Below are 25,624 nucleotides of genomic sequence, written 5' to 3'. Positions count from 1 at the left end.
AGGTTTGTTTTAAGCAAACCCACAGACCTAACGGAGTCCGTGAGGCCAAAACACTCATGAACATGAAGCAAGGGTCTTCCTTTGGCTATGTTAACCCAAAGCTGGTGACCCCAAAGCTGGTGATCCTTCAGCTTCACCTCAGCTGCCCCAAACCTCAGGAGAGGACATAGCTCCTTCTCCACCCTCCCTGGCCCACCACAGCAGGAAAAAGGACACTACATTATGCAAGGAGGCCTCAGGACCTGCTGCCTGCCCAGGGAGCCGCACACATTAGCTACATTTGCGCCCCTTTTCTGAGGAACAACAACACAAACCACACAGTTTGCTCCCCACCACCCTCACCTGAGGCATGAGGGCACGCTCCAAGCCCTATTTATAACATAGGCACACTAGTGGGCGGACCCCGCGCTGCAGATCTGCCATCCTATTGGATATCCGCGCTGTCAATCTCCGCAAGCGGGCGAGCCGCCAGCGAACCGTGCGCGAGTGCCGCGGGCGCCCCCTAATGGCGGCGGCTGGGGGGCCTGAGGGAGGGGGTTCCACGCCCGGCCGCGACCGCGTCCCGGGGCGGGAGGCAGCGGCGGCGGGGAGGGCGGCTCGAAGGGGCCGGGCGGCGCTGTCAGCGGCTGCGGGACGGGCACGCGTCGTCCGCTCCTCGTCCCCGCGGCGGATGGGGTGAGGCGAGGCGAGAAGAGGCGAGGCGGCCGCCGCGGAGGGCAGCGGGGCGGCCATGGCCAGCGCCGGCCCTGCGGAGGAGGAGGCGGCGAGGGAGGAACAAGCCCTAAGGAAGCTGGTGGTCCGGCTCCAAAACGTCCAGGAGAGGAAGCGGTTGGAGACGCTGGTGCAGACCCTGAGCGACCTACTGGAGCTGGCGGCCCGGCAGAGCGGTAAGGCGAGGGCCGCCCTGTCCAGCCCAGCCCAGCCCTGCCCGGCCCTGTCCATCCTGGGCTGCCCCACACGTCCTAACGCGGCCTTTCTGTGTTCCCCTCCAGCTCCACGGCTCTTCAGCGGCAAAAACATCCACGTTCCCGTGCTGCTGGTGGTGGACATGTACGCGGGGGCAGCGGGCGTGCAGCAGGTAAGCGGCCCCGAGCTCCCCCAGGCCAGGCTCTGGCCTGGGGCCGGCCCGCTCCGAAGCTACCCCCTGCCCTTCCAGGGGGCTGTGTGAAGGAAAACGCTGCTCCTCAGCAAAAGGACAGGAGAGGGGTTAGGGTTGGGAGTCCCAGGTTTCTGCAGATGCAAACAGCAGCTCTAAACGGCAAAAGAAAGTGGACTGATGAGCGTAAACGAAGCGGCGTGGATGCAGCACACCCCACGCTTCTGAGTTACAAGTAATGCTGTTTAATATAGTTCTGACGTATCGACATGAAATCCTGCCATTTGATATAGTTCCGACATATCAACATTAAATCCTGACGTTTAATATAGCTCCAACATATCAACATAAAATCCTGCCTCGCTTAGGCAAACTTTAGGAGCAGGATGATTTAAGATGTCTTCATACATACATCTCCCCATCCTGTGAGAGTTGTACGAGGCCACTTTTTAGGGGAAAACAGTGTTGTAACTTGGAGGAGCTTCTGCAATTTAAGGTTCTGCCTGGCTGCTCCTGTGACAACACCGGCCCACTTCAATGAGGTGTGGCGCTTGCACAACTTGGTGCTGTGCTTATGGTACAGCTGCCAGGCTTGTCATATGAAAGAGCTCCTTCCTGGCAGGCATAGATTAAGTTTCTGACTACGTTATGCTCAAAGGATGTTTATGAAGTCCAAGTTCGCGTGCCACTCGCTTGCTTTCTTTATTAAGCAATTTTGTATAGTTACAAGCTTTTAGGCATCTTTTTTTTTTTTTGGATTCACTAGAAGGCAAAACATAAATGATGTCACATAAATAATAATGTTTTTTAAGATTTTTTTTAATCTACTAGATCTTAAGCTAGAGATCACAAGCATAAGATTCAGATTAAAACATGAAAGTTTCCTTTGAAGACTAAGTAACTTGTACAGTCTGAACTTTCAAGTTATTTTACTATTGAATTGTCATTAAGTAATACAAAAGGATTGTTCATTAAGAAATACAGAAGGATAAATCAGTATTTTTTTTCAGAATAAAGTATATGACGTATGTAACAATTTACAAAACCAATGCCCAGAAATTTAGTCTTGGAAGTAAAAAATATGAAATCCAACCACAACCAGAAGCAGATCTGAAGTGATTGCACAGGACTCTAAGAAGTGTGTAAGAGGACCATGATCGTTTAATTTTTATTTTAGTAAAGTTAAAAATCTTCTCTTTGATTTAATATAGAATTTTAAAATCAATTTTAATCTTCTCTCTGCCTACATTTGCAGTCATACAGTGCTTCAGTTTAGAAGTTTTGGATTTCCTTTGCATTACTACATTGTATTCAAGTGTCAAATTCAAAGCCAGTGCAAAGCTCTAATCCAGTTCCTCCCAAAGTGCCATAGGCAGCTCGTCCTTCACGTTTTGTTATGATATTTACCAACATCCACAGTGTGTTAGTAGAGCTCTGGCTTCCTTGCTTCATCCACAGCAGTTGATTTACAGCCTTTGTGAATACACAGTTCTCCCTGGCAGCAGTGAAGTGACGTAGTCCTGACTTCGCTGTAGTCCCTCTGTACTACTAAAGAATTCTCATTGAATAAATTGATTAACCAACCAGTTGCCTCCTTGGCTTTTGGCATTGTAATAAAACTGACCCATATAAGAGAAAAAACATGGTAGGAGCCATATCTGAAGTGAGGATTTCCTTTTCTGTCCTATTCTTGCACAGAGTAAATTAGCTTAATAGATCAATATTGCGAGTACCAGTGCAAGTCGGACTACAGGCATAAGTCTTGCAAACTTCTTTATAAGTAGGAAGATACTGAGCTGCAAAGTCAGTAGTGCCTTAAAAGTAAAATAGACATCTTTTAAGTAAATATGATACCATGGTGGTTTTTTTCAGTTGCTGGCTGACAACGATTAGAGCAGGTTAGAAACAATAGATCAGAACTTGTTTACAATTCAGAAAGGAGCAGTCAGTAGAGCTTTGTCTCATGCAGAAGGTGTGAGCTAATGTAATATAAATTCATTGCATGCCAGAAATGAAAAGGGGCTGACAAAAATAACAGGGTTTCAGTGCTGCCGCCAACTGTCCCTGTGTGTCAGGACATGTTAAAGTGTTTACAAGAACATCTTTGTTTACTGCATTTTTTTTCCTTTCCCTGTAGCCTTTAGTATCTCTGTTATTTAAAAGACCCTTACTTTCTTACGTAATTATTGAAAGGATAATAAGCTCTTTGTTATCCAAGGCTGTGATTTTGATATTGTAAAATAGGCTGCATTATCAGCAGGTCAGATGTCTGCTTTGGTCTTTTCTGGCTCCACAGTCCTTATAAATGTTTGTCAGTGCTTGGAGTCACAACAATCCAAATAGAATCTTTAATAGAAATATAAATTTCATCAGAGACAGTACAAAAGTGACTTTTCTAAAAACATTAAGCTAATTTTCATCGGGTTCTAAGTTTTACAATTAGCATGGCAGGAAGTGCCACTTTAAAATCTTTTTTGTAGCAATAAACAGTGTTTGAATTAATGGTCACCTCTACAATGTCTTTGCTGTGCAGATTTGAAATTTGTTGCTTGAACATGGAAAATGAGGTAATGCATAACCCCATCTTTGGGGGATTTGGTAGTCACTAAGACTGTTCTTTGAAATTATGCTTGATCAGGAGTTGATCCCACAGTCCAGACTAATCTTCCTGAATGTCCATAGTAGTTGGTTTGCACTCTCAAGTAGAGGAAGTCAGCTCGCTGTCTAGGCAAGGAAATTGTCTTCTGGGCGAGCTCAGTCTGCAGACATTAAGGGTATAATTGGCTTAAAACATTTGACTCTGGAAATCTAAACTGCAACAAACGCAAAGCTACTGCGGATAGCGTGAACGTGGTGCCTGTGACCTGTGAAATATAAAAGCAGAATTCCAGTTCCCGGGGATTTCCATCACCTTTTTCATAGACTTGCCAAAGCTGTTGTGCAAGCTGCCTGCTTTCTAGTCTACGTTTGTTTGGGTGGCTCTGCACTACCCGACTTCCAATTTCATTCATGTCTCTCGTCTTTCACACTGCAGGGTTAGAGATCATGCAATTTCTATGAACTTTGCAGTGAAGCTCCTTCGAAGCAGCTGTTTACATTCCTGTTGGTGGTGGATGTCCTTTGTTGACCCCTTTGCTTTGCATAACTCTTTGCTGAAATGGGATCTCATTATGCATGTAGTTTTTGAGCCACACCTAGGTTATCTTCTGTCTTGACCCTATTCCTACAGCACACAGGCCTACTTCCTCCTCCTTTTGTTCTTTTTTTATTTATATGGCCAGGGAGAGTTTTATGCTTTAATTTTTTTTTAAATCTACTTTGTCTTGAATTTTTGACATTTCTCAGTTTACTTCCTCTCTTTCAGTACAGCGAGGTTTTCTTTTCATCGGTTAATTCTTTCTACATTTTTTTGCTCACTGCTATCATTCACACTAAAGCACATTCAATTTTATCAGCCTGCAGGCCGATACGCCCAGCAAGCTCTCATAATAATAAAGAACATTGTTCCAGGGAACATGGGGGAACAGATTTCTCCAGTATGGACATTTTTCATTTTTGGTATTATTTACAGATACCTGAAAGTCAAGGCACTTGCATAGGATAGAGCAGGTAGTTATTAGAATAAATATATTGTTTTCAGTTTGTTTTCCATTCCTTGTGTTCTCAAGACTTTCACTGCCCTTTTTGTGTTTTGCAAGCACGCAGAAACTGAGGATCGATGGCAAGAATATGAAATATGTAGTATCATTTAGGTATCTCACCCCATTTAGAACATTTACACCTTTAACATATCCACCTTTAAAAACTATCCTTTCTCCTTCTCATTTGCAATTAAATAGCAAATTCTTATGGAGGCAGCAATGCTTCAGTGAAGTTGGACTAGCTGTAATAGTGCAGTGGTCTTCTGTGGCCCATGATAGCATACTATTGATCTCATCTTTTTTTTTTCACTGTCAGCATCTCTTTTAACCGTAAGTGTGTCCCTCTAGCCTCAAGCAGTGCTGGAGCACATTGTAGGTGATACATTGCTACAAGAAATGATAATCATTGGCGTGTTTTAGTTCCATCTCTTAACTTTTTATGTCCCTTGTCTTGTGTAATTATCCCTTATTTAGCTAGATAACTGTTGAGAACATCCATCTTCTGAATGCCATGAATATTAGAAGACAACATTTAAGTTCCAAATAGAGCATCTGTTCTGATTTTTTTTCTATTTTACAGATGGGTTGGTCACTTCTTTGTAAATTGATAGAAATTTGTCCAAGTACTCTACAGAACATAGCTCCTAAGGATGTTGGGAAGGACTGGGAAGTCCTGGGTGTTCACCAGTAAGTATGTTGTATGCAAAGAGTCTTCTGGATATCATGGCAGCATATTTATGCAATATAATGTATTTATATAAAGTTATTACATCAGCTTCTACATGGTTAAAGATCTTCTGTGGGTTTCTTCAGTTTCCAGAATAAAAAGCTCACACAAGCAGGGACGTTAGCTGTACGCATAAATACCTGATGAGGAGAGTAAAGAAAACTGAGCCAGGCTCTTCTCAGTGGCGCGCAGTGACAGGACAGGAAACATTGGGCACAAATTGAAATACAGGAAATTCCACTTAAAGATTTTAAAAAAATCAAATGATTTTTTTAAAATTATTTCGAGGTTGATCAAACACTGGAACAGGTTGCCCAGAGAGGTTGTGAAGTCTCCAGCCTCGGAGATATTCAGAACCTGACTGGACCTGACCCTGAACAATCAGCTATAATAGACTTCCCTTCTTTGAGCAGGGAAACTGAATTAAGAGAACTTCAAAGGTCCCTGCCAATCTCAGTAATTCTGGGATTCTGTGGTTAGGAAGATGTTTTCTTTTAATAGACATATGCAACATTACCTGGCAGGTTTTGCGTATGTGTGTTCTTTATGATGCATTACATCCACAAGCCTAAAGTGGTACAGATCAAGAGAAGGGGTATTTTTTAGTTGTCTAAAAATTAAATATTTAAAGTAGACACCTCAACTACCTGTGCAGTCAGTGGACACAATTACCATCAGAAGGTGGTTCTTCCCATCTTTTTAGTAAGTAAGCCTGGAACTAAGTGTAGTTTGATTTGAGTATGCCCATCTCTCTATGCTGACCGTTGAGGGAGCCTAAATTAATGGCTTCTGCATGGCTTTGGTTAGATGGACAAAGACCAGCAGAGGTTAACTCCAAAGCTGTTCCGTAGCACAAATGCTAGCTGCAGATGTAAGTATAATATGAATAAGAGAGAAGGACTTGGTTGGATCTTCTCTCGCTTGGACAGATTGCCTCATTCAGGACTGATAATGACAGCAAGGAGCTGCAGCTGAATAGCTCTACTAGTAAATCTGCTTTTATAGTCTTCACCATGCCCTTCCTTAGAAAGGTTGCTATTATGAGATGACTTGCATGAAGATGCAGTATGTTTGTGATTTTGGTTGCTTTTCATGAGCAAGGAATGACTGAGCTGAAGCTGTACTAGGTAGTTAAGATTTCTTTGGCAGCTTTAAGGCTTGTTAATTGACTGATGCTTATTCTTAGGTCCCAGGAAATTACTCCATTTGGGCTGATATTTCCCATAGTTTCCCGTTGTGGGTTAACCACCCACGTCTCTCGTGGGTTAAGCACCACACAGTTGCTCACTCGCTCCACACCAGTCGGATAGGGGAGAGTATTGGAGGGGCAGAAGTGAGAAATACTCTGTGTGAGATAAAGACAGTTTCATAAGTAAAAGAAAAAAAATCAGCAAAACAAAGCAAGGGATGCAAAAGCTCTCGTTTACAACTAGCCAAACGATACTCAGCCAGTCCCCAAGCAACAGCAGCCCTGGCAAAGTTCTCCCCAGTTTTATTGCTGAGCGTGACATTACATGGTATGGAATATCTCTTTGGTCAGTCCAGGTGGGCTGTTCTGGCTGCATTCCCTCCCAGCCTGTTGTCCACAGCTGCTCATGGAGCAAACAGGTGAAGGAATCTGCATCCCAGGTACAGTTTCTACACGTGTATGCATGTGCGCACACACCTGCAACCACACAATAAAGTGCATTAGGAAGGCTTAAGACTAAAACATTTTAATCAGGACGTTAAAGAAGTGCATTTAAGGGTGTCTGTTTAGCTACTCTACCAGCTTGGTTAGGGTGGCTCCCTGTTTTCTTTGATTCATCACCCTACCACTTAGTCCATACATCTGGGCTGTGTGCTGGGCCAAGAATTTGCCTGGGGACTGAAATGCCAGTGCCTGTCCTTGTCTGTAGACTTACTGGTTCAAAGTGTGCATACAGAAATTTCAGGGAGGTATCTATTCTCAGTTTAAAATAATAAGAAATAAATAATAATAATAAATACATTTATCCTAGTTTATAAAGTTAGACCTTAGCAAGGCACACAACATCATTGCTGTATCTTGGGAATGAAATTTGGGTGAAGCTTTCAGTGCTGTTTTTGTTTTTCTAGACAGGTCAGGAATGTCTGTTAACATTGCCAGCTACTGCACGATCCATTTTGTTTAGATATCTGTACAAAGACACTCTCATTTGAAGATCATTAAGATTGCAGAGTCAAACTCTCCAAAGTTATGAGTATCAACAATGAAAGTTTCTTGATATTTTTTTCTGAGCCTCTCTATTTTTATTTAGTTTTTAATTACACGGTCTTGGTTTTCCCCCATTTTAGGATATGCTTCATTAAGTACAAAATCAATGCTCATTTATTTTCTGCCATCATCATCATTCAATATGGGGCCCACTGCCTTATTTACTGTACGTTATTGATACCTTATCTGAAAATTAGCCTATTAATTTCTTCTCAGTTTTTCTTAGTGCTCATCAGTATTGTCTAGAGATTTAAAAAATTTCTTTAATGAGAAGGTATTATAGATTTTAGGTCACTGTCTTAGAAAATCATGTTAAAAGTACCAACAGATTTTTGGGCACACAGTTTGGTACATTCACTGGATTTTTCAGAGCACTTAGCATTGTCTGGCTGTCCTTATGTTTAAGAATTCAACTTTGTTTGACTCTGCTTGCAACATTTCAGAGGTTAATATCCCTGGGTCTTAAGTCAGGCCACCTAGAAAGCAGAGAGTATACAATTGCCAGTCTACGAAACGCTTCTTTTTAGTGATTTGTCCAGCATCCCATAAGTGCTACCTGGTGGAACCTTAGATAGGATAGAGTCCTTCAAGATGCTGTTCAAGTTCTTTAGCTGGGAAACTGCTTTGTCTCTTCCAGCAGGCACTTGATCATTCACTGTAACATCACTCTTGCAACAAGCAGAACACTGCCTTACCATCTGCAGTCTGCTGCACCCCCCAGCCCTGCTTTCTGTAGAATAATTCCATCCTGGATGTAAGACTTGCCTCCTGTAGAATTAATATATGCATATAAAATTAGTTAAAATTTTAATTGGTAAATTACACATCATTACTTTCATGAAATGTAAAAATTGTTAGAGTAACCAAGTAATTTAATTGCTAACTTGAAAAAAACATAAGCTGAAAGAAAAGTTTGAAAAATGAATTGAGAAAGGACAAAAATGGCTTTAGAAAGCTTTTGCTAATTTCTGTAGCTGCTTTGTATTGTTTTTTTAAGTAATGTTTGAAAAAAAAAATACTTCTGTTAGTATTTACTTAGCCCTAACTCTTTTTTTCCATCTTTTAATTTTTTAGGCTGATCCTTAAAATGCTCACAGTTCACAAAGGAAATGTAAATCTCTCAGTAATAGGACTGAAAACATTAAATCTGCTCCTCATGTCAGGTATTGTCTGTTTTGCTTTCCTACTTTGAGCCTTTAAAACAAAGAATTGTGATATAAAGTGCATGACCATACGTTTTGGACCTGATTTGTCTCTTTTATTCTGTAAAGTCATTTAGAATCATAGAATCATAGAATATCCTGAGTTGGAAGGGACCCATAAGGATCATTGAGTCCAGCTCCTGGCACCAGACAGGTCTACCCAAAAATTCAGACCATAGAACATTTGTACTTGTATACAAAGTAATAACAGTACTGTTTTTATCCAGGTAGAAAGGAGTCTCCAAATTGCAAGACTATGAACAACATAGCCAAATAGTTTTGTCAACTTGTTATCAGCATAGGCACAAATACTGGTTGTATATAGTTAAGTTAAGTAAGAACTTTTTCTTAGCAAAGTATAAAATTGGTCACATTCTGACTTGCTTCCTTTAGTACTAGTTTATATATTTGAAAAGAGTGAATTGTCTCTGATATATTTCTTTTGATCTGCTCTCCAGAGACTTGATCTTATCAGGAACTGAGAACATTTTTCTTGATCTTTTGTTGAAATTAAAGAGAGACTGTAAGGGAGATATCTGCTAGCATGGTTCAAGGTAGCATATAATACTAGTACTAAAATTGTTGAAATAGGAAAGTTTCCACTGACTTTGGAAGGCCTTGTAATCAACCTTGCTTACAAAATAAGGCTTAGACTTTAGGTAGTTAAAGCTGATCTGGCTGTCCAACTTCCTGCTATAGGCAGTAGAGTGAAACAGGAACTTTAAGGAAATGGTTATGCTATTTATTTGTCTATTTTATGGTAAGATCAATTACCTCTTGAATCTGCTTTCTTCTCCCTTTTAATTATAGAGAGAGACTTAAAGTCTCGTTTCGACTATCTTACTTCAGAAAAGTATTTGAAATTGTACCTTGTCAGAAAAATCTCTTGGTATTCTATATGTCTGTATGTCCAAAAACTGGAATTGCACTACAGCTGGAGGTGGTAGGCCACTGTGGATGCAGAGTGGCAGCAATACAGAAAGATCCCCTCTTTAAAAGAAAAGAAACAGCTGCGGCTGAAACACTGGATCAGGAACTATGAATTTGGTTGTTACTGATGTAAGCTTGAAAAATTGTCATGAATATATATTTGCTTATACGTGCTATAGAGACAGCAACTTTTTTCAGATTATTATCATTATTATTATTATTATTATTATTGTAAGAGCAACAGTGATGTTGGCTTTTTAGTTCATTTTCAGGTAGTAATTATCCAGGCTGAAAGAATGGCCAACAGAATGAGAATAGCATTTCATGACACAGATGGATCAATTTCATGGTTCACCATAGCTGAAAGGTAGATTTCAACTCCCTATGTGCTTTCTTTTTGCAGTGTAGTCCTATCCTTTTTTTTTCCCCACAAATTTAGTTTCTTAGTGAAATTCTTCAGCTTGCAAAAAGTGCAGTTTTTTGGACTGATTAATTTTCCACTAGTTTAGTGAGATGAGCTGTCTCTGAGAAGTCAGACAAGTACCAAAGCCAGTGCAATGTGGGAGCAGGAGTGGAGAGAGGAAACTATCTTATTGCCAGTAATGTTTTAGAACATCTCAGTTGTGTTGTAAAATATTACCTTAAGAGATAACTGCCTCACAAGTTATATAAAAGCCTGGATGTGAGCCACCAGAGTAAATTTTAAGGACAGTATCAAAGACTTTGGGATTTTAATGGTTAAGTACAGTGCTCCAATTAACATGTTGAGAACACCTCAGCACATGTAATCTCTTCTGCTTTTTAGATGTAGTTGCTTTCCTGCTCCTGGAGGAAGAGGTGGATGTGTTTTCTTTGATATTTAATGCCATGCACACCTTCCCTAAAAATGAAGAGATCCAGCAACATGGATGTAAAGCATTATACAAGCTTTTTGAAAAAGGTATCTATATCTTGTGGGCTAGTTAGAAAAACATGTAGATTGGGAGGGGACTGCAGGTATTTATTTAACTGAAAAAAATGAATTCTTGCATTCCAAATTTTGTTTTGTGTATTATATCTGTTCTTCAAACCTGTTAGCACAAAACAGGTTTTCCAGGCTGTATCATAAATTTTCTGAATCAGATAAATTAATGTGGAAAATGTCACTACATGTCTGACTAGAGTTAACTGGAAAGATGGGATTCAAAGTTAGTCAGTAACACTGGGACAAAGAGTAGTGATACTTGATTTTAATTCTCAATAACCAAAGCTGCTTCTTGAAAGACTGGTAAATTTTAGGGTTGCCAGGAAGTTGTGAGCAAGTCTAAAATCAAGCAAAATGTTTGCACTTCAGAAAAAGTATATGATTCAGCTTTTGATCCTGACAATACTGAAAGGCTAAGTATGTGTCTCTACAATATTCCTGTGTTTCTTTTGAGGGATGATGTCACCATGTATTAAATTTCTGCAACATTTTCAGGAACTCTGTGTGTGTAATGGCCAAAAATCCTGTTATTGTGACAGTTTTTCTTTGCATTGAGTTTCTTGCTTCAGAATAACTATTGAGAAATTCTAGTACTCCTAGTAAGTCCACTATACTCCTTTGCTTCAAAGACAGTCTCCAGTTCCTCAGATTTGTTCTTCCTGGCACCATTTTATATTGCTTCTTTTCTAAGTCTTCCTCCCACACATGTGCCTTGGAACTATTTTCTGCTTTCTTTTCCCTTTTCCACTCTCCCTAAATACTTTTGTCCTGCCATATTTTCTCTTCAGTCTCCACAAGTGTCTCAGCTTCTTGCATTTTCTGTGTATGCCTTTTATAAGAAGGGCCTGATTTTTACAGATTCACAGATGTTTCGGGTACAGACCTACAGACCTTCTTCTTGACAGCAGCGTAATAAGTTCCTAGGCTGTCCCTGGATATTTTTTTCTTGCCTTTGAGAAACCGTCTCAGCTACTGTAATGTGAATGTTTGTACTCTTATCATGAACCAAATTCAGAAAATGATTCTGCTTAAAAAAATTAAAGTGTGGGATTTGTGCTCAAGCTGGATTAGTTCCTTTATCTGGTTCACTGCACAACTGCAGTGATGTCAGCACAAATGATGGGGGACAGTGATTGAAAAACCTTAAGCGATTATTACAGTGAAGGTAGGATATTATTAAAGCATGGCTGTAGTCTTTATGGAAAGAACTCCATTATCAAAAAAGTTGAGAAGTAAAATAAAATAAAGGAGTATGTGAAATGCATTCCATCAAATTGTTTTCACTGTGTTCTTAGCTTTTCCTTCACTTATATGCCGTCTTGGTGAGGAATACCTGAAGTTCGTTCTGTGAAAAAGGCTAAAAGACTTTTTTTTTTTTAAAAAAAATACTCATTCACAGGAAGGCACTTAAAAGTCAGAACTCATTTACAGAAAATGTGGGCTAGAACAAGGTCTTTGTAAAGTAGCTCAGTTTTTGGTATAAGGAGTTGTAACTGTAGAATATGATCTCTATGGAGGAGACTACCTTACTTTCTGTGGAATATACAAAATAAATATAAGGAAACTTCATTAAAACAACTGTATTTTCTCGTATTGTATCAGGATATGAATTACTTCCTCAAAACTTACTGTCTCTCTCTTTCTTTTTAATTTAGTTCCAGAAGAGCAGCTGACCGAATTTGTTGAAAGCAAAGATCATATGATCATACTGGAAGTATTTAAAGAGTGTCCAGAGAAAGAAGAGGTGATTCTTCCTGCACTTTACTCATTACATTCCTTAGCTGGACCATGTAAGTGTACTGTTGGAAGTCATTTTCAATTCTTCACCTCCCACAGCTTGCGTCAGCTCACCTGAGTGCATGGTAATCTTTCAGTGACTGTGAAAGCAAATAAAACTTCAGAGTCTCTCCGGGGAAAAACAGTTGGTAGTGCTGCAAAAATAGTGACACATTTTGACAGAGGGAACAGTTTTGAAATGAGAATTGGTTGGGAGCTGCTAAACAAATCACTTTTCTGTTTTCTGTGGAAAATACTGACTTGTAATTTTTTATGGGAAATTTTCCTATTCAGTCATACTTACAAGGCTGGAATCTCTCATAAAGTAGGTAAAGAGTCTTTCTTCTGCTCAGAGTAAGTGTTAACTAAGATGCTTATCATGGCTGCAGAGGTCAAAGTTCAAGTCCTTGCTCTGCCTTTTTTTAAAGTTTGAATAATAAGATATATTTATTGACTAAATGAATATTCAGTGAGTTTGGGTAGCAGGTTAAGAACATTGTTGGCAGAGGCTGTTCCACAAGGGGAAAATTTCCCATGCAAATCCAATGGCCAGAGCTAAGACAAGGTGTTAGGGCTCAAGCACCCCTCTCTGACCAGTCAGTGGTGGCTGCAATGAAGAGCACAGGTAGTATTGGGCACATTTTGGAGACTCATGGTGTCCTCAGATGTTGTGCAATAGGACGGAAGAAAATCTCATTGTGTCTTGTTCTCTCATCCCAGCAGTCCCTATTATGGGCAAAATCAGGTCCCAAGAAAAGTCCCTGATGATATGTGTCCCTTTATTGACTTGGTGCACGATGCTGTTGACACAGAGGCAGCTGTTGCACCTTACCGTTGGCAATTTCAGCAGGCATCGAGCTCTTTGTCTCTTCCGCAAGATCACAGAATCACAGAATCATCCAGGTTGGAAGAGACCTCCAAGATCACCGAGTCCAACCTCTGACCTAACACTAACAAGGCCTCCACTAAACCGTATCATTAAGCTCTAAATCTAAACGTCTTTTAAAGACCTCCAGGGATGGTGACTCAACCACTTCCCTGGGCAGCCTATTCCAACGCCTAACAACCCTTTCAGTAAAGAAGTTCCTCCTAATATCCAACCTAAACCTCCCCTGGTGCAACTTTAGCCCGTTCCCCCTCGTCCTGTCACCAGGCATGTGGGAGAATAGACCAACCCCCACCTCGCTACAGCCTCCTTTAAGGTACCTGTAGAGAGCGATAAGGTCGCCCCTGAGTCTCCTCTTCTCCAGGCTGAACAATGGTTGTATTCTTGCAGAAGTGTTTCCTCATACATCCTGTCCATTTGTATAGGAAACGTGCTGGCCCAGGGTGTGCTACAAAACAGGAACTAGACTGCAGTTTTCCAAATTTCATCATTCTCCAAACTATTTAATTTCCCTTTCACAAGCTTCTTGCTGTTCCAGTTTGTCTTTAAAAATTAAGCATTCCTTGAGACAGAAATAATTTTACCATAGCCTAGAAGTTTTTACCATAGAAGTTTTACCATAGCCTAGAAGTTATTTCCATTTTAAAGCAGAGAGTGCTAAGTGCTTTTTTTTTTTCTAAAGAAGAGAGTGCACTTCAGAGAGCCTTAAGTGCTCTTTAAAAAAAGTAATTAGAGAATGTGTAACAGTTCCAAGAGGAAGCCATGACAAAGACTTGCTCTACAGTAGGCGTTGTTTTTGGAGTTTGCACTTTCTGATATGAAGTATTGAAAATAGGGAGACAAAGATAGTTTGAGCATAGTTTGAGTAGTCTCCCCATATCCTAAAGTCTAAATACATCAAGGATTTGTACCTCAGTATGCCTTCTTACACTAAACTTACGTAGACTTTGCTCTGGCTCATATGTCATGAGAAATTGAGGGCTGGCAGTTTATCCCAATGCAGGACAACAGGACAAGAACTCGTTCAAATTTCAGTAGTCTTGAGTGAATGAGAAAATGCTTTGCTGACAACTGTCCTTCAAAGTCCACGGGGAAGTGATGTATCACATGCTGTTTGCCATCTCAGTGTTAGTCATAGGCAGCTATCCAGGCTTCTCCTATATTTAATGGGGAGAAACAGGCACCTCCAGAGGCAATTTCACCTCACCCTGAGAGAAGTACCTGTTATTCCATGAATTATAGAGTGCTCACATCTCTTCCTCAGTTACTGTGAGAAGCTGGATGTCCAAGTTCTAGTGGTAAATATTAGATGAGAGCCATTCCATACCACTGCTTCGTTCTTGCAGGATTTAAATATACACTTGATTGCGCTCTCTCTGTAATCAACAATTTTAGAATTGTCTGAATATTTTAATATGTTGATAATTATCACCTGTGAAGTGTGCAAACCTTTACAATGAAAGGTGTTTTCAGTGGTGAGTGACATTAATAAATCACTGTCATCTTAAAGCATTGTGAAAAGTACCTTCCTACACGAACAAACAGAATGATTCAGAAATGCTTCCCACTCAGAGCTTGCTTTTTCAACTTAATATCTTTGTATACAGGAGAGCCAAGCTGTTGAAAAGAATATTAAGAAAGTTTATAGACCTCAGTAGAGTAGTGCTGAACCTCTTGGAGGCAGTGACAGGACTTTCATTCACTGGAACCAAGATTTTGTCCAAGATTTTGGGGGTTCTATATCATACCCTGGATAGACACATACTGTAAAGATGCTTTCATGTACTGTGTTTTTAACTGCCGTGATGCTATTTTGGTTTAAATTACTGGGTGTGGGATCTTCAGTAGGAAAGGATGTCTGTCAGTCAGGGACTGACTTCAATAGGAAAGGATGCATTCTGTCTTTTTACTGACTAATGTGAATGCCTGCTGGTTTCAGTATCTGACCTGCATAATAAACAGTGAATAGGGTGAAGGTGACCGAGCCCTGGCACAGGTTGCCCGGAGAGGCTGTGGACTCGCCATCCTTGGAAATACTCAGAAGCCACCTGGTCGTGGTTCTGGACAGCTGGCCCAGGGTGACCCTGCTTGTGCAGGGGAGGTTGTTCAAGATGACCTCCAAGGTCCCTTCCAACCTCAGCCATTCTGTGATTCTGTGAAATATTTCAGGATCATTAGGTGAACCTGTCTATACCCTCAATACATAATAGTCATACAGTAGAACTAGTTTAAACCAAACTTGCTAACTTGCACCCTAAAAAAGAAGGAAAACATGAGAAACATGGAAAAATGACATTTCTTAGAAAGAAAAAAAATCTAAGTTGTTTCTTAGCTGTATGCCTCTGGGAATATTTCTCAAATACTGTAAACTGCTTAGCTTATCTCAGTTGTGTTATAAACACCACTTATAAGATTGAATTAATATTTATAAAATAATGTGTTCAATAAAAAAAAAGTAAGAATAGTTTGTAAGGAGGTTCCTGTTACATGTCATGATATGGAATGGAATAAATTCACAAATGTTAATATTGACTCTGAATTTAATTATTTTTTTAATTTGAATTTCATTACTTTAATTATTATAAATTATTACCAAGTGTTGGTAGTCCTTAATATTAGAACCCAATTACCATGCTTCTTTTTTTTTTTTTTTAATCTTAAGTAATTTTTGTTTCTGTTTCCCTCTTTAGCCAGCAATGTTGAAGTGCTGATGTCTGGAAATGTTCGCTGCTACAATGTTATAGTGGAAACCATGAAAAGATTCCCCAGTAGTGAAACAGTTCAGGAAGCGTGTTGCTGTTTGTTGCATAAGCTTACATTGGGTAAGTTCACAAAGCTGGTGTTAGTCAGCTTACTCTGTGTAAGAACTGGAGGAACTGACATGAAATGTTAGGCCAACTAGAGAGCTACTGTTCCAGTGAATCCTCACGGTAGTGTGTAGCTCAATTTTTCTATTGATGTGAAGGTCTGGTGGCAACACTGGCAACAACCAGTATGGAATCCTTTTGTGATAAAGGCTAGTAACAAGGACAGAAACAGTCATAAAAACCTAGAGTGAAACAGTGAGAAAAAAAGAGTATATTGATAGATATACCATTCTTTGTAATGTTATTAAAGAATGGAAGAAAATTCCTTCTAAATTTCTTCTGCAAAGTGGTAGTTCTGGTTGTGTGAGATACCGTTGGTGCTACTGAATTACGTGGGACATGTTCTCCAAGACGGTGTTGTTCCTCCTTGCAATGCATCTACCCAAAGGCCTGTGCTACATTCCTGCTCAGGTATGGTGCCAGCCCTGGGGCCCCCAGCCTGAAGCAGTGAAAGAACCAGTTTGCTGGAAAAAAAAAAAAAAAAGTTCCATTGTCTGGGCTGACACAGGCTAACACCACATCAAGCCAAATAATGGCAATGTCAACAAGGATTTTGTTGTGCCTCTTCCCAGCTCTGTGCTATCTCTTGCCAATATGATAAGATGATCTGAGTAGTTGCAGTAATAGCATGTTCAACTGAAAATAAATACATTTTCTCCCCTGTTGTGTGAAAAGACTGAGTAGAGCATCTGGAAGAGCCCACACTACATGGCAGGTTTTTCTTCAGTCCGCCAAGGTCTTTCTCATGAGTTAGACTTCCCAGTTCTTGCAGGTGGTGGCCTGAAGCTGCTGCAGATGCTGGTGCTATTGCATGACTCCTCTTAATCAAATCAGTCTCATCCTGTCACCATCTGCTTCCGCTCCTTCATGCAGATACCGTAGAGAATACAGATCAACCCTGAGCGCAACGGAGTGCAACTTCCAGTTCCCCTTCAAAAAGCCAAATATTTAAAGAAAATGTGGCCTCTGAGGTGGTATTTGCAGTTATTTGACAAGAGGTGATGTTAAGCTTGAACAGTTTCCTCTGCAAGGCCAACTGCATGGTAACCAAGCACTTGAGGGGACACAGCAACTCTGTTGGCATGCCTTGATCCTGTCCTATGTGCAACCAGCCTGACTTCATGGCCTCAGAACATGCATTTGTGATTTGTGTTTACTGACCAACAAGTAAGAGTGACAGTTAAACAGACATGAGATCTATTAATTCTTTTTTCAGCTCCACAGATGCCTTTCATCTTAATATGCAGACACTTTGGGAGGAGATTGGGTAGGGGTGCCCACAGCACCAGAAAGTTAGGTAAAACAGGTGTGAAATTGCTAGGTTGTCCTTCCTGTCCTTCCATATGAGACTGGAAATAGTCTGGAAGACTTCCTTATAGCCAGTATGGCTTCCCAAATTATTCTGCTGGACACTTTTTTCCTAAACCCAAGTTATTTGGTAGTGAAATTGTAAAGTCAATATCTATTAGCTTCCAAAATCACTGTCATGTGTTCTTGCTAATCTGGTAATGACTATTCAAGACGAGAATATCATCAGAATTTTAACTGACTGATATCTGTTTAAGCAGCCACAAGTCCAGCATAATTATTAGTCACATAGCCTACATTTCTGACTTTCTGTGAAATAAGTAACATATTTACACAAACATGTCATTTTCAGTAGAATACAGCAAGAAACAGCAACACTGCTACAACATGACCACGCTAGTACAGAGTAAGAAGAAAAATGCTGTTTCCGTTTGCACTTGTGTGGGTGGTAAGGCCAAAGTTTTAGAATGAGGGATCTGGAAAGGACTTGCCTTAAAGTCTGTTCTTTAGAGTTCTGTTGACTTGGACTAGTAGGGCTGAATCATAAAACACTAGGAGAGGTACTTATTTCCCAGTGAGCAACCCAGACATTGCAGGTAGCCAGCACCTATAGGACTCAGGACCAGAACTGAGGTAAAGAAATTAAGTTAGCTTTTCTTCTGCTTGTAATTTTATTTTTCATGCCCCAAAATCATATAATTCTTAATTTTGTACCTTATCTGAAGCGCTTGAGAAACATTGATACAGATTTGAATTTCACCTTTCATGTGGTTAGTATGATTCTCATTTTTAGTAATTGAGAATTAAACAAAATTAAATATCAAAATAGAAACCGTATCTATCAGACTATATTTTACAAAGTGAGCATAGCCATATTATTGTATGTATGATACTTGTTTGCACAACAAATGGGGAAGTTATCTTCTTTTGCTTGCTTTCATTTGCAGAATTCCTTATATTCAACCTTATATTCAATTATATGTAATGTATAGCCTTTGATAAAAGCTGTCCTTTAAATACATTAATCATCAAAAGCTAGTTCTTTCTACTGTTCCAAAATGTATGTATTCTGTATTTATAAGGCTGACTTTGATCTATTTAACGAGGAGGACAAAACCAGAGGGCAAAACAGGTTTTAAACGCTTGCTTGGCAGGATAAATCAAATCATTGCAAGAATTCAAGACCAGGACTGCTTTGGTTTCCTGGCAGGAAGTCTGCAAATGAGATATAGATGGTATCTTATTTTGCTGATGCTGTGGATGTCATGTTGCATTAAACCTCAGTCTTCGTATTAAAAATAAAGAAAAGAACCTAGATCCTGGTTGTTTTTTATCCTTGTCTCTTCTTTCCACAAATAAAATACCATTATAATATACCCCATAAAATATATATATATACCATAAAATACCCCCTAATAACAAATCTAATGTTTGCTACAAACAAAGTTTGTGCATTATGTGCTGCTGAGAAATCTATGCTAAATGTGTATAAAGCTATAGATGTGTGTTTACATTCATTTAATGTCTTAATCTATTTCCAGGAAATTTTTTCAATATCCTCGTGTTACATAAGGTTCCAGAAGTCATTGTGAAGGCTGTGACAGCGTATTCTAAAAATGCGAAGTTACAGGCTGCAGGTCTCAGCTGTTTAGCTCTTCTCAGTAAGTAAATTCATTCTTAAACACCTAAATAAATTACTTATGAAATAAACAAGTGAATGTTTTCATACTGGTGATTTCCTGTAATTATTCTTAATTCTGCTTCTTTTTTAATGTGGAAGCCTCAAGTAAGGTAGCTTTGATAGAGCTAGATTTCCTGCACGTTTATGGTTTAGTATGACATTCCTGTGTTCATACCATATTCCCAGATATTCAGAGCTGGGATGTTATGCTGATAGATCTTAACAAAGCAACCTGTTTGTTCATAGGCAAATATTGGATAATCCCTGATTAATATAAAATGTCTGGAGACAGCAACATGTATTTGATGCCATATTTCATGTGCTACTCATTATGTACTGTCAGTTGATTGCAACACCAAGTTAATGCTTGTGCCTGAGTTCTGAAATCAAATAAAAGATTTAACCTTTTCCTTGAGTACGCTCCAGTTGTTATTTTTAGACAGAAATTAGTTACCTAGTGGCAGAAAGCTAAAGATCAGATTCTGTTAGTCTTTGAGTAGTACAAATGTCAGTAGAAAGGCTGTGTAACAGTCCTCAAAACAGCAACTGTTAGTAATCAGCATACATTCCAGTAAACTTCAGATAGTATGGTTGGTGTTGATACCTTTTTTTCTTAAATGCTGAAAAACACAGGTATGAAATGATTTATTTTACATTTCATTGTGCTTTCTGGGACCTACTGTTTCTCTCAGCAATTGCAATTTATATTTTTAAACGGCATATCTTCAGAGTGAAGATGACTCAGCGATAAGTGGTTACGTGCAAATGAACCACAGTTATATTTTGTGTGTGTGGCGTTCTGTATGTAAATGCATAACAGAACAAGTGTGTGCTGGTCTTTTCAGAACCTGACCATTGACTGATCTGTAACTATCTATATAAATGGCTATACTAAAGTACTACGTAGCAAAGGGTTTTTTTATTCCTTTTATAACCTTGAAGACATGTCTCAATTCTGTCACAGAGCTTATGTCAAAAGACTTCTCCCTTCCCAGAAAAGACTAATCCTCCAGCTGACTTTCCTACACAGGCAATGTGAGCACCTCCGTGACTACAGGAAAGTTAAGACAAGTGTTTTGTCTTTGCAATAAGAATTGATTGTAAATATTTTGTATTTCAAGCTGAAACAATATTCTTAAACCGAGACTTAGAGGAAAGAAAAGAAGAGGAGGAGGAAGAAAAATTATGCTGGTTGGAAGCATGCTACAGAGCATTAGAACTACACCGAAAAAACACAGATGTACTGGTGAGAATTTCTGTATGATGGGGGTGTAGAAAGACAGCATTACACATTAAATAAAACATTTAGCAACGTAATTTTCTCCCATGTATCGTCAGACAAACTAGGTCTGCGGGACTGTATTAGCCTTAGAAAAAAATTCCCTTTCATTCCATCCTTACCTTTGTTCACCCCAACCAGTTTCAGTTACTCCTTTGGATCAAATGTGGTTAGATAGTTGAGACTTATTGCCTGGAACTTCTTCCACCCAAAAGCTTGTTGTCTACTCAGCTGCTTTGTATACAGCAGCAAAACACAGGCTCATCAGCTGAAGAATTAATGTTGGCCTAATGTAGGTATCAAAATGAAAATCAGATAATGAGAACGTGGCACATGCTTGTAACTGAGTTCTATCTCAGATATAAAAATGTGACAGTCCATACTTTGTTGTATTTCTACATAAAGCAACTAGTACCTTTATCATGGACAGAACAATTCTCAGACTTCATTTTCTGTTTTTTTTATTTTGCTATTCTGAAGGTTTATTTCTTTAATCCTTTTGTCTCCTCTTGTTTTGTATTTAGGAGGCTGCATGCTGGGCTTTGAAAAATCTGTTTCTGTATCAACACAACCTTCATGAAAAGATTGGAGATGGAGATAACCAGTCAGTGTTAATACCTTGAACTGTGTTTTTGGAAATGAAAAAAAAAAAAAAAAGAGTGGCCTACTATTATGCCATTTGGGGTCTCATGTTTCTGCTATTTTTATTTTTCTTTCTTGTTTTCTAATACATGATGAAATGCATGACAATCAACATAGAAAGTTTCTTTCTTGAAAAGCATTCTAAACTCCACACAGACCAAATTGCTAGTGTTTTAATAAAGAGTAAGGACACAGTCTAATAGAGCGAATTTGTACAGTTCACAAGGAATTTCATCTTCAGTTGCAACAAGTATAGGGAGATTTAAAGAATGTAAGAGTAGGGAAAATAGAGGAGATTAAGATTAAGTAGGTAGGAAGTATGGAAAAGCAGCACACATTTTCCCACAAGTCAGATGAAAGAGCATAGCAGAGGGAGCACTGGCCGTCAGGGAGAATCTAGGCACGAATAAGACACAGAATTTCCCTTAAACTCTTTCTCAGGGTTGTTTAAAATTTTAATCATTCAAATTTTGGTAAGCCTGTTTTTTTTACTCACTTCTGCACCTCAGATCACTTGGAAGTCATGACTCCAAGTGAATTGTGTAAGATTCAAAGTTGGCTTACACATGTAGTATGCAAAGATGTTGCTGTAGTGAAATATTAGAAGCCAAGTTAAGTCATCTAAAAAATTAACTATGTCACTTAGTGTGTTTTTAGGAAACTGAACGATAGTTATGAAGTAACTGCTGTAATGTGGTCCATGTGCAGTGATTTGTTTCTCTCTGTGAAAGGTTCCCAATAGACAGAGCAGTGATGCTGTCCATGCTGATGCACTCCTCTTCAAAAGAAGTGTTTCAGGCAGCTGCTAGTGCCTTGGCAGTTTTGTCACAGCAAAATGGTAAGGGAATTTAACTGTCTTTGCTTTCTAATTCTGCAGTCATTGCTATAATATTAAATATTAATATTAAAGAACCTACAAAGTGTGCTAGAGTATGGATACTGTATTCCCTGTGATTAGAATATTGTACAGTTGTGTTCAATAGGAGGTTTATTCCTTGCTTTGAAAAAGGTATTGTTAGCTAGTAGCTAGACCGACCGATGTCATCTACTTGGACTTCTCTAAGGCTTCTGACATGGTCCCACACGACTTCCTGATCTCTAAATTGGAAAGATATGGACTTAAGGGTGGACCATCTGGTGGATAAGGAATTGACTTGATGGCTGCACCCAGAGAATGGTGGTCAATGGCTTTATGTCCAGGTGGAGACCGGTGATGAGTGGTGTCCCTCAGGGGTCTGTCTGTGGACCAGTGCTTTCCAATATCTTCCTCAATGACATAGATGATGGGGTCGAGTGCACCCTCAGCAAGTTTGCAGATGACACCAAGCTGAGTGGTGCAGTCGATACACCAGAAGGAAGAGATGCCATCCGAAAGGGCCTGGACAGGCTGGAGAAGTGGGCCCACGTGAACCTAATGAGGTTCAAGTCCAAGTGCAAGGTGCTGCACCTGGGCCAGGGCAATCCCAGACAGGAGCACAGACTGGGAGAAGAACTCACTGAGAGCAGCTCTGCAGAGAAGGACTTGGGGGCTCTGGTGGACAAAAAGCTCGACACGAGCCAGCAGTGCGTGCCTGCAGCCCGGAAGGCCAACTGCGTCCTGGGCTGCACCGACAGAGGGGTGGCCAGCAGGGGAGGGAGGGCATCGTGCCCCTCTGCTCTGCCCTTGTGAGGCCCCACCTGGAGCCCTGTGTTCAGGTCTGGGGCCCACAGCACAAGAAGGATGTGGGGCTGTTACAGTGTGTCCAGAGGAAGGCCATGAAGATGATCAGAGGGCTGTAGCACCTCTCCTGTGAAGAAAAACTGAAAGCTGGGGATGTTCAGCCTGGAGAAGAGAAAGCTCCAGGGAGACCTTATTGTGGCATTTCACTTCTTAAAGGGGTCTTATAAAAAGGATGGAGAGGAACTCTTTACTTCGGTAGATAACCATAGGACAATGAAGAATGGTCTTAAAGAAGATAGATTTAGACTAGACATTTGGGAGAAATTCTTCACTCTGAGGGTGGTGAGGCCCTGGCACAGGTTGCCCAGAGAAGCTGTGGATGCCCCATCCCTGGAAGTGTTTAAGGCCAGGCTGGATGGGGCTTTGGGCAACCTGGTCTGGTGGGTGGCATCCCTGCCTACGGCAGGAGGGTAGGAACTAGATGATCTTTAAGGTCCCTTTCAACCCAAGCCATTCTATGATCCTAGTATTGAAGAATTCATGTCCAAAGAAAAGAGATCTTTGCCAGTTTATGTGTTGTGATTGCTGTTTTTTTGGAGCAGGAGACATGGGTCTGTGCTCTCTGTATGCTTGTTTAAATGTTTGTCACATTTGAATTTCATTAAGACCAGAATTTGTCAAAACTCACATGAGTAAGGATTACAGCCTGACAAATAATATTTTCTTAATAATACAGGGCATTTGAGCAGCCATGTTGACTTCAGTGAATCAAATCTTATGTAGAAAGTTTGTGCGCATTGTGCGTATCAATTTTCAAGATTGCTTTAGTCCTGATTGTGTCCCCTAACTGGTTTCCTAACATTTTTCAATTTGCGGACCCCTTCAACATTTTTCAGTGGCAGTGTGGACCTCTGGCTAGAGTATTTAAGCCTACTTTGGCCTTCTTTTGTCAGATACTTTTCCCAGAATCCTTTGAAATGTTTCTGGATCTTAAGTGGTTTGTAGACTGCTCGTTGAAAACCACTGGCTTGATAGGAAGATGAGGACTAACAGTTAATTACCATTCTCTAGGTGAGAAAGCTTTGTTTTATCACTAGGTTACTGAGCCATCCAAGTACATAAAATGTAACAATGAAGAGTTTTTATTTATGAGATAAATATGTATGTATATGGAGAAATAGATCTCATAAATATATGCATAGTGTTATCATATATTATATCAGGTACTTTCATAATGTGTTACTTAAAAGTGGGCCTCTGATTCCCACTGGAAATCCAAAGCCAATTTTCATTTTGTCTTTTTTTAAATTCCTTCTTTTCCCCTGAATGAAAATGCTTACAACATAAATGATAGACATAAAGAAGCTTAGTAAGACCCTGTGGCACAACATAATGTTGCTTCAATTCGTCATTTGAAATGGGTGTACTGAACTGGGAATGCCAAGAATTGGTGGTAGTTACCATGATAATGTAGAATATTTGTATAGCATTCTGAGCTGTATTGGCTACAGTTGTATTATAGCTACAACCTGTGCTTGGGTATTTGAATTCTCAAAAATGTGTGAACAAAGTAATTAGATTGGGTTAATATTTTATTTTTGAAGTCTTATTTTGGAACTTAGAAGGTTTTTTGAAAAGTAAATTCTTACTTTCCTACTGAATCACAGAGTGCAATTCAGAGAAAAGAATGTTTAAAAATAAACATTTTTCAAAAATAAAAGTAAAGTGATATATTCTCCTTCCCTTAAGTTAACGGTGCTAGTAAAAATACAGATGTATTTAAACTTATTAGGCACTTCAGGAATTTTAGTGCTTTTGATTAAGATATGGAAATAAAGTCAGCTTCAGCTTGAATCATTTCCTGTTTTAATTTACAATGCTATAACATATGATTTTGAGGAAAAAAAGTCAAAATGAGAAAAAAGTTAGTTCTGTTGGTTTTTGAGAACTCTATATATAGGGAGAAAGAGATTTGCTTATGGGATGTTTGCTGTTTTGTCTTGTAGGAAATATTAGGAGGACACTGTTGTCTAAAGGAATACACATGAATGTTTTGGATATAATGAGGAAACATCCACATTCTCCCGAAGTGGCTGAAAGCGCCTGCAGAATTCTGAATCATGTTTTCAAAGGAAGGTAATACACTTAGAAATATGTGACCACTCCCAAAGTGAAGGTTTGTGAGATTCAGTGCTGTAATTGATTGCATTTAAACTACTGACTGTTTCACTTATGTTAAAATTGAGTAATCTGACAGCTCTATTCAAGACACTGAATCACATCTAGCCCCTCCTGTTAGCCACACTGATTTCCATTGAGAGCTAAGAATTTTACCACAATATTAACTCTAATTATATAAAAAAAAAAGTGTTAACATTTCTTTTGTAATGGCTTTTGCAAATGATCTAGGACATGGGTGGAAAACAAACTTGTGACTCAGAAAGAAAACCCCAAAAATTCCATAAACACGTTCACAGGAATAAAATGTATTATAAAATAAGAAAGTGGCCTTAGAAGTAAATTAGTGGCCTTTGGCTACTACCATTTCTACCTAATTGTAGGTGTTTTTTTTCTTCAAGATTAGAAACTAGCATGTTTGATATTTTCTGATTATTCTGCAAGTATCTGGCAACTCATCAATATTTTATGGCAAATTAGGGAAGATCTATCTTCTCACATGTCTGCACTAGAATCAAAGAGAAATATATGAATCCACCGTTCACCCTGAG

At 39.5% G+C, this 25,624-nt stretch overlaps 1 protein-coding gene across 1 annotated transcript in view; it reads left to right on the top strand.

The window, feature by feature from the left end:
* The first annotated feature begins 510 nt into the window (after positions 1 to 510).
* LRRK2 (leucine rich repeat kinase 2) overlaps positions 511 to 25,624 on the top strand; it is a 71,362-nt gene continuing 46,248 nt past the window's right edge. The window contains 12 exon segments of the mRNA XM_035549273.2: positions 511 to 887; positions 993 to 1,078; positions 5,318 to 5,424; positions 8,775 to 8,863; positions 10,638 to 10,772; positions 12,452 to 12,586; positions 16,149 to 16,280; positions 19,175 to 19,294; positions 20,436 to 20,560; positions 21,118 to 21,197; positions 21,967 to 22,073; positions 24,902 to 25,031. Coding sequence (XP_035405166.1) covers positions 731 to 887; positions 993 to 1,078; positions 5,318 to 5,424; positions 8,775 to 8,863; positions 10,638 to 10,772; positions 12,452 to 12,586; positions 16,149 to 16,280; positions 19,175 to 19,294; positions 20,436 to 20,560; positions 21,118 to 21,197; positions 21,967 to 22,073; positions 24,902 to 25,031 — 1,403 coding nt within the window. The 5' untranslated portion in view covers positions 511 to 730.

Source organism: Cygnus atratus, chromosome 1 (assembly GCF_013377495.2).
Source record: "Cygnus atratus isolate AKBS03 ecotype Queensland, Australia chromosome 1, CAtr_DNAZoo_HiC_assembly, whole genome shotgun sequence".
Taxonomy (NCBI): Eukaryota; Metazoa; Chordata; class Aves; order Anseriformes; family Anatidae; genus Cygnus; species Cygnus atratus.
Note: the sequence above shows the minus strand (reverse complement) of the source record. Positions and strands in the feature narration are given on the sequence as shown.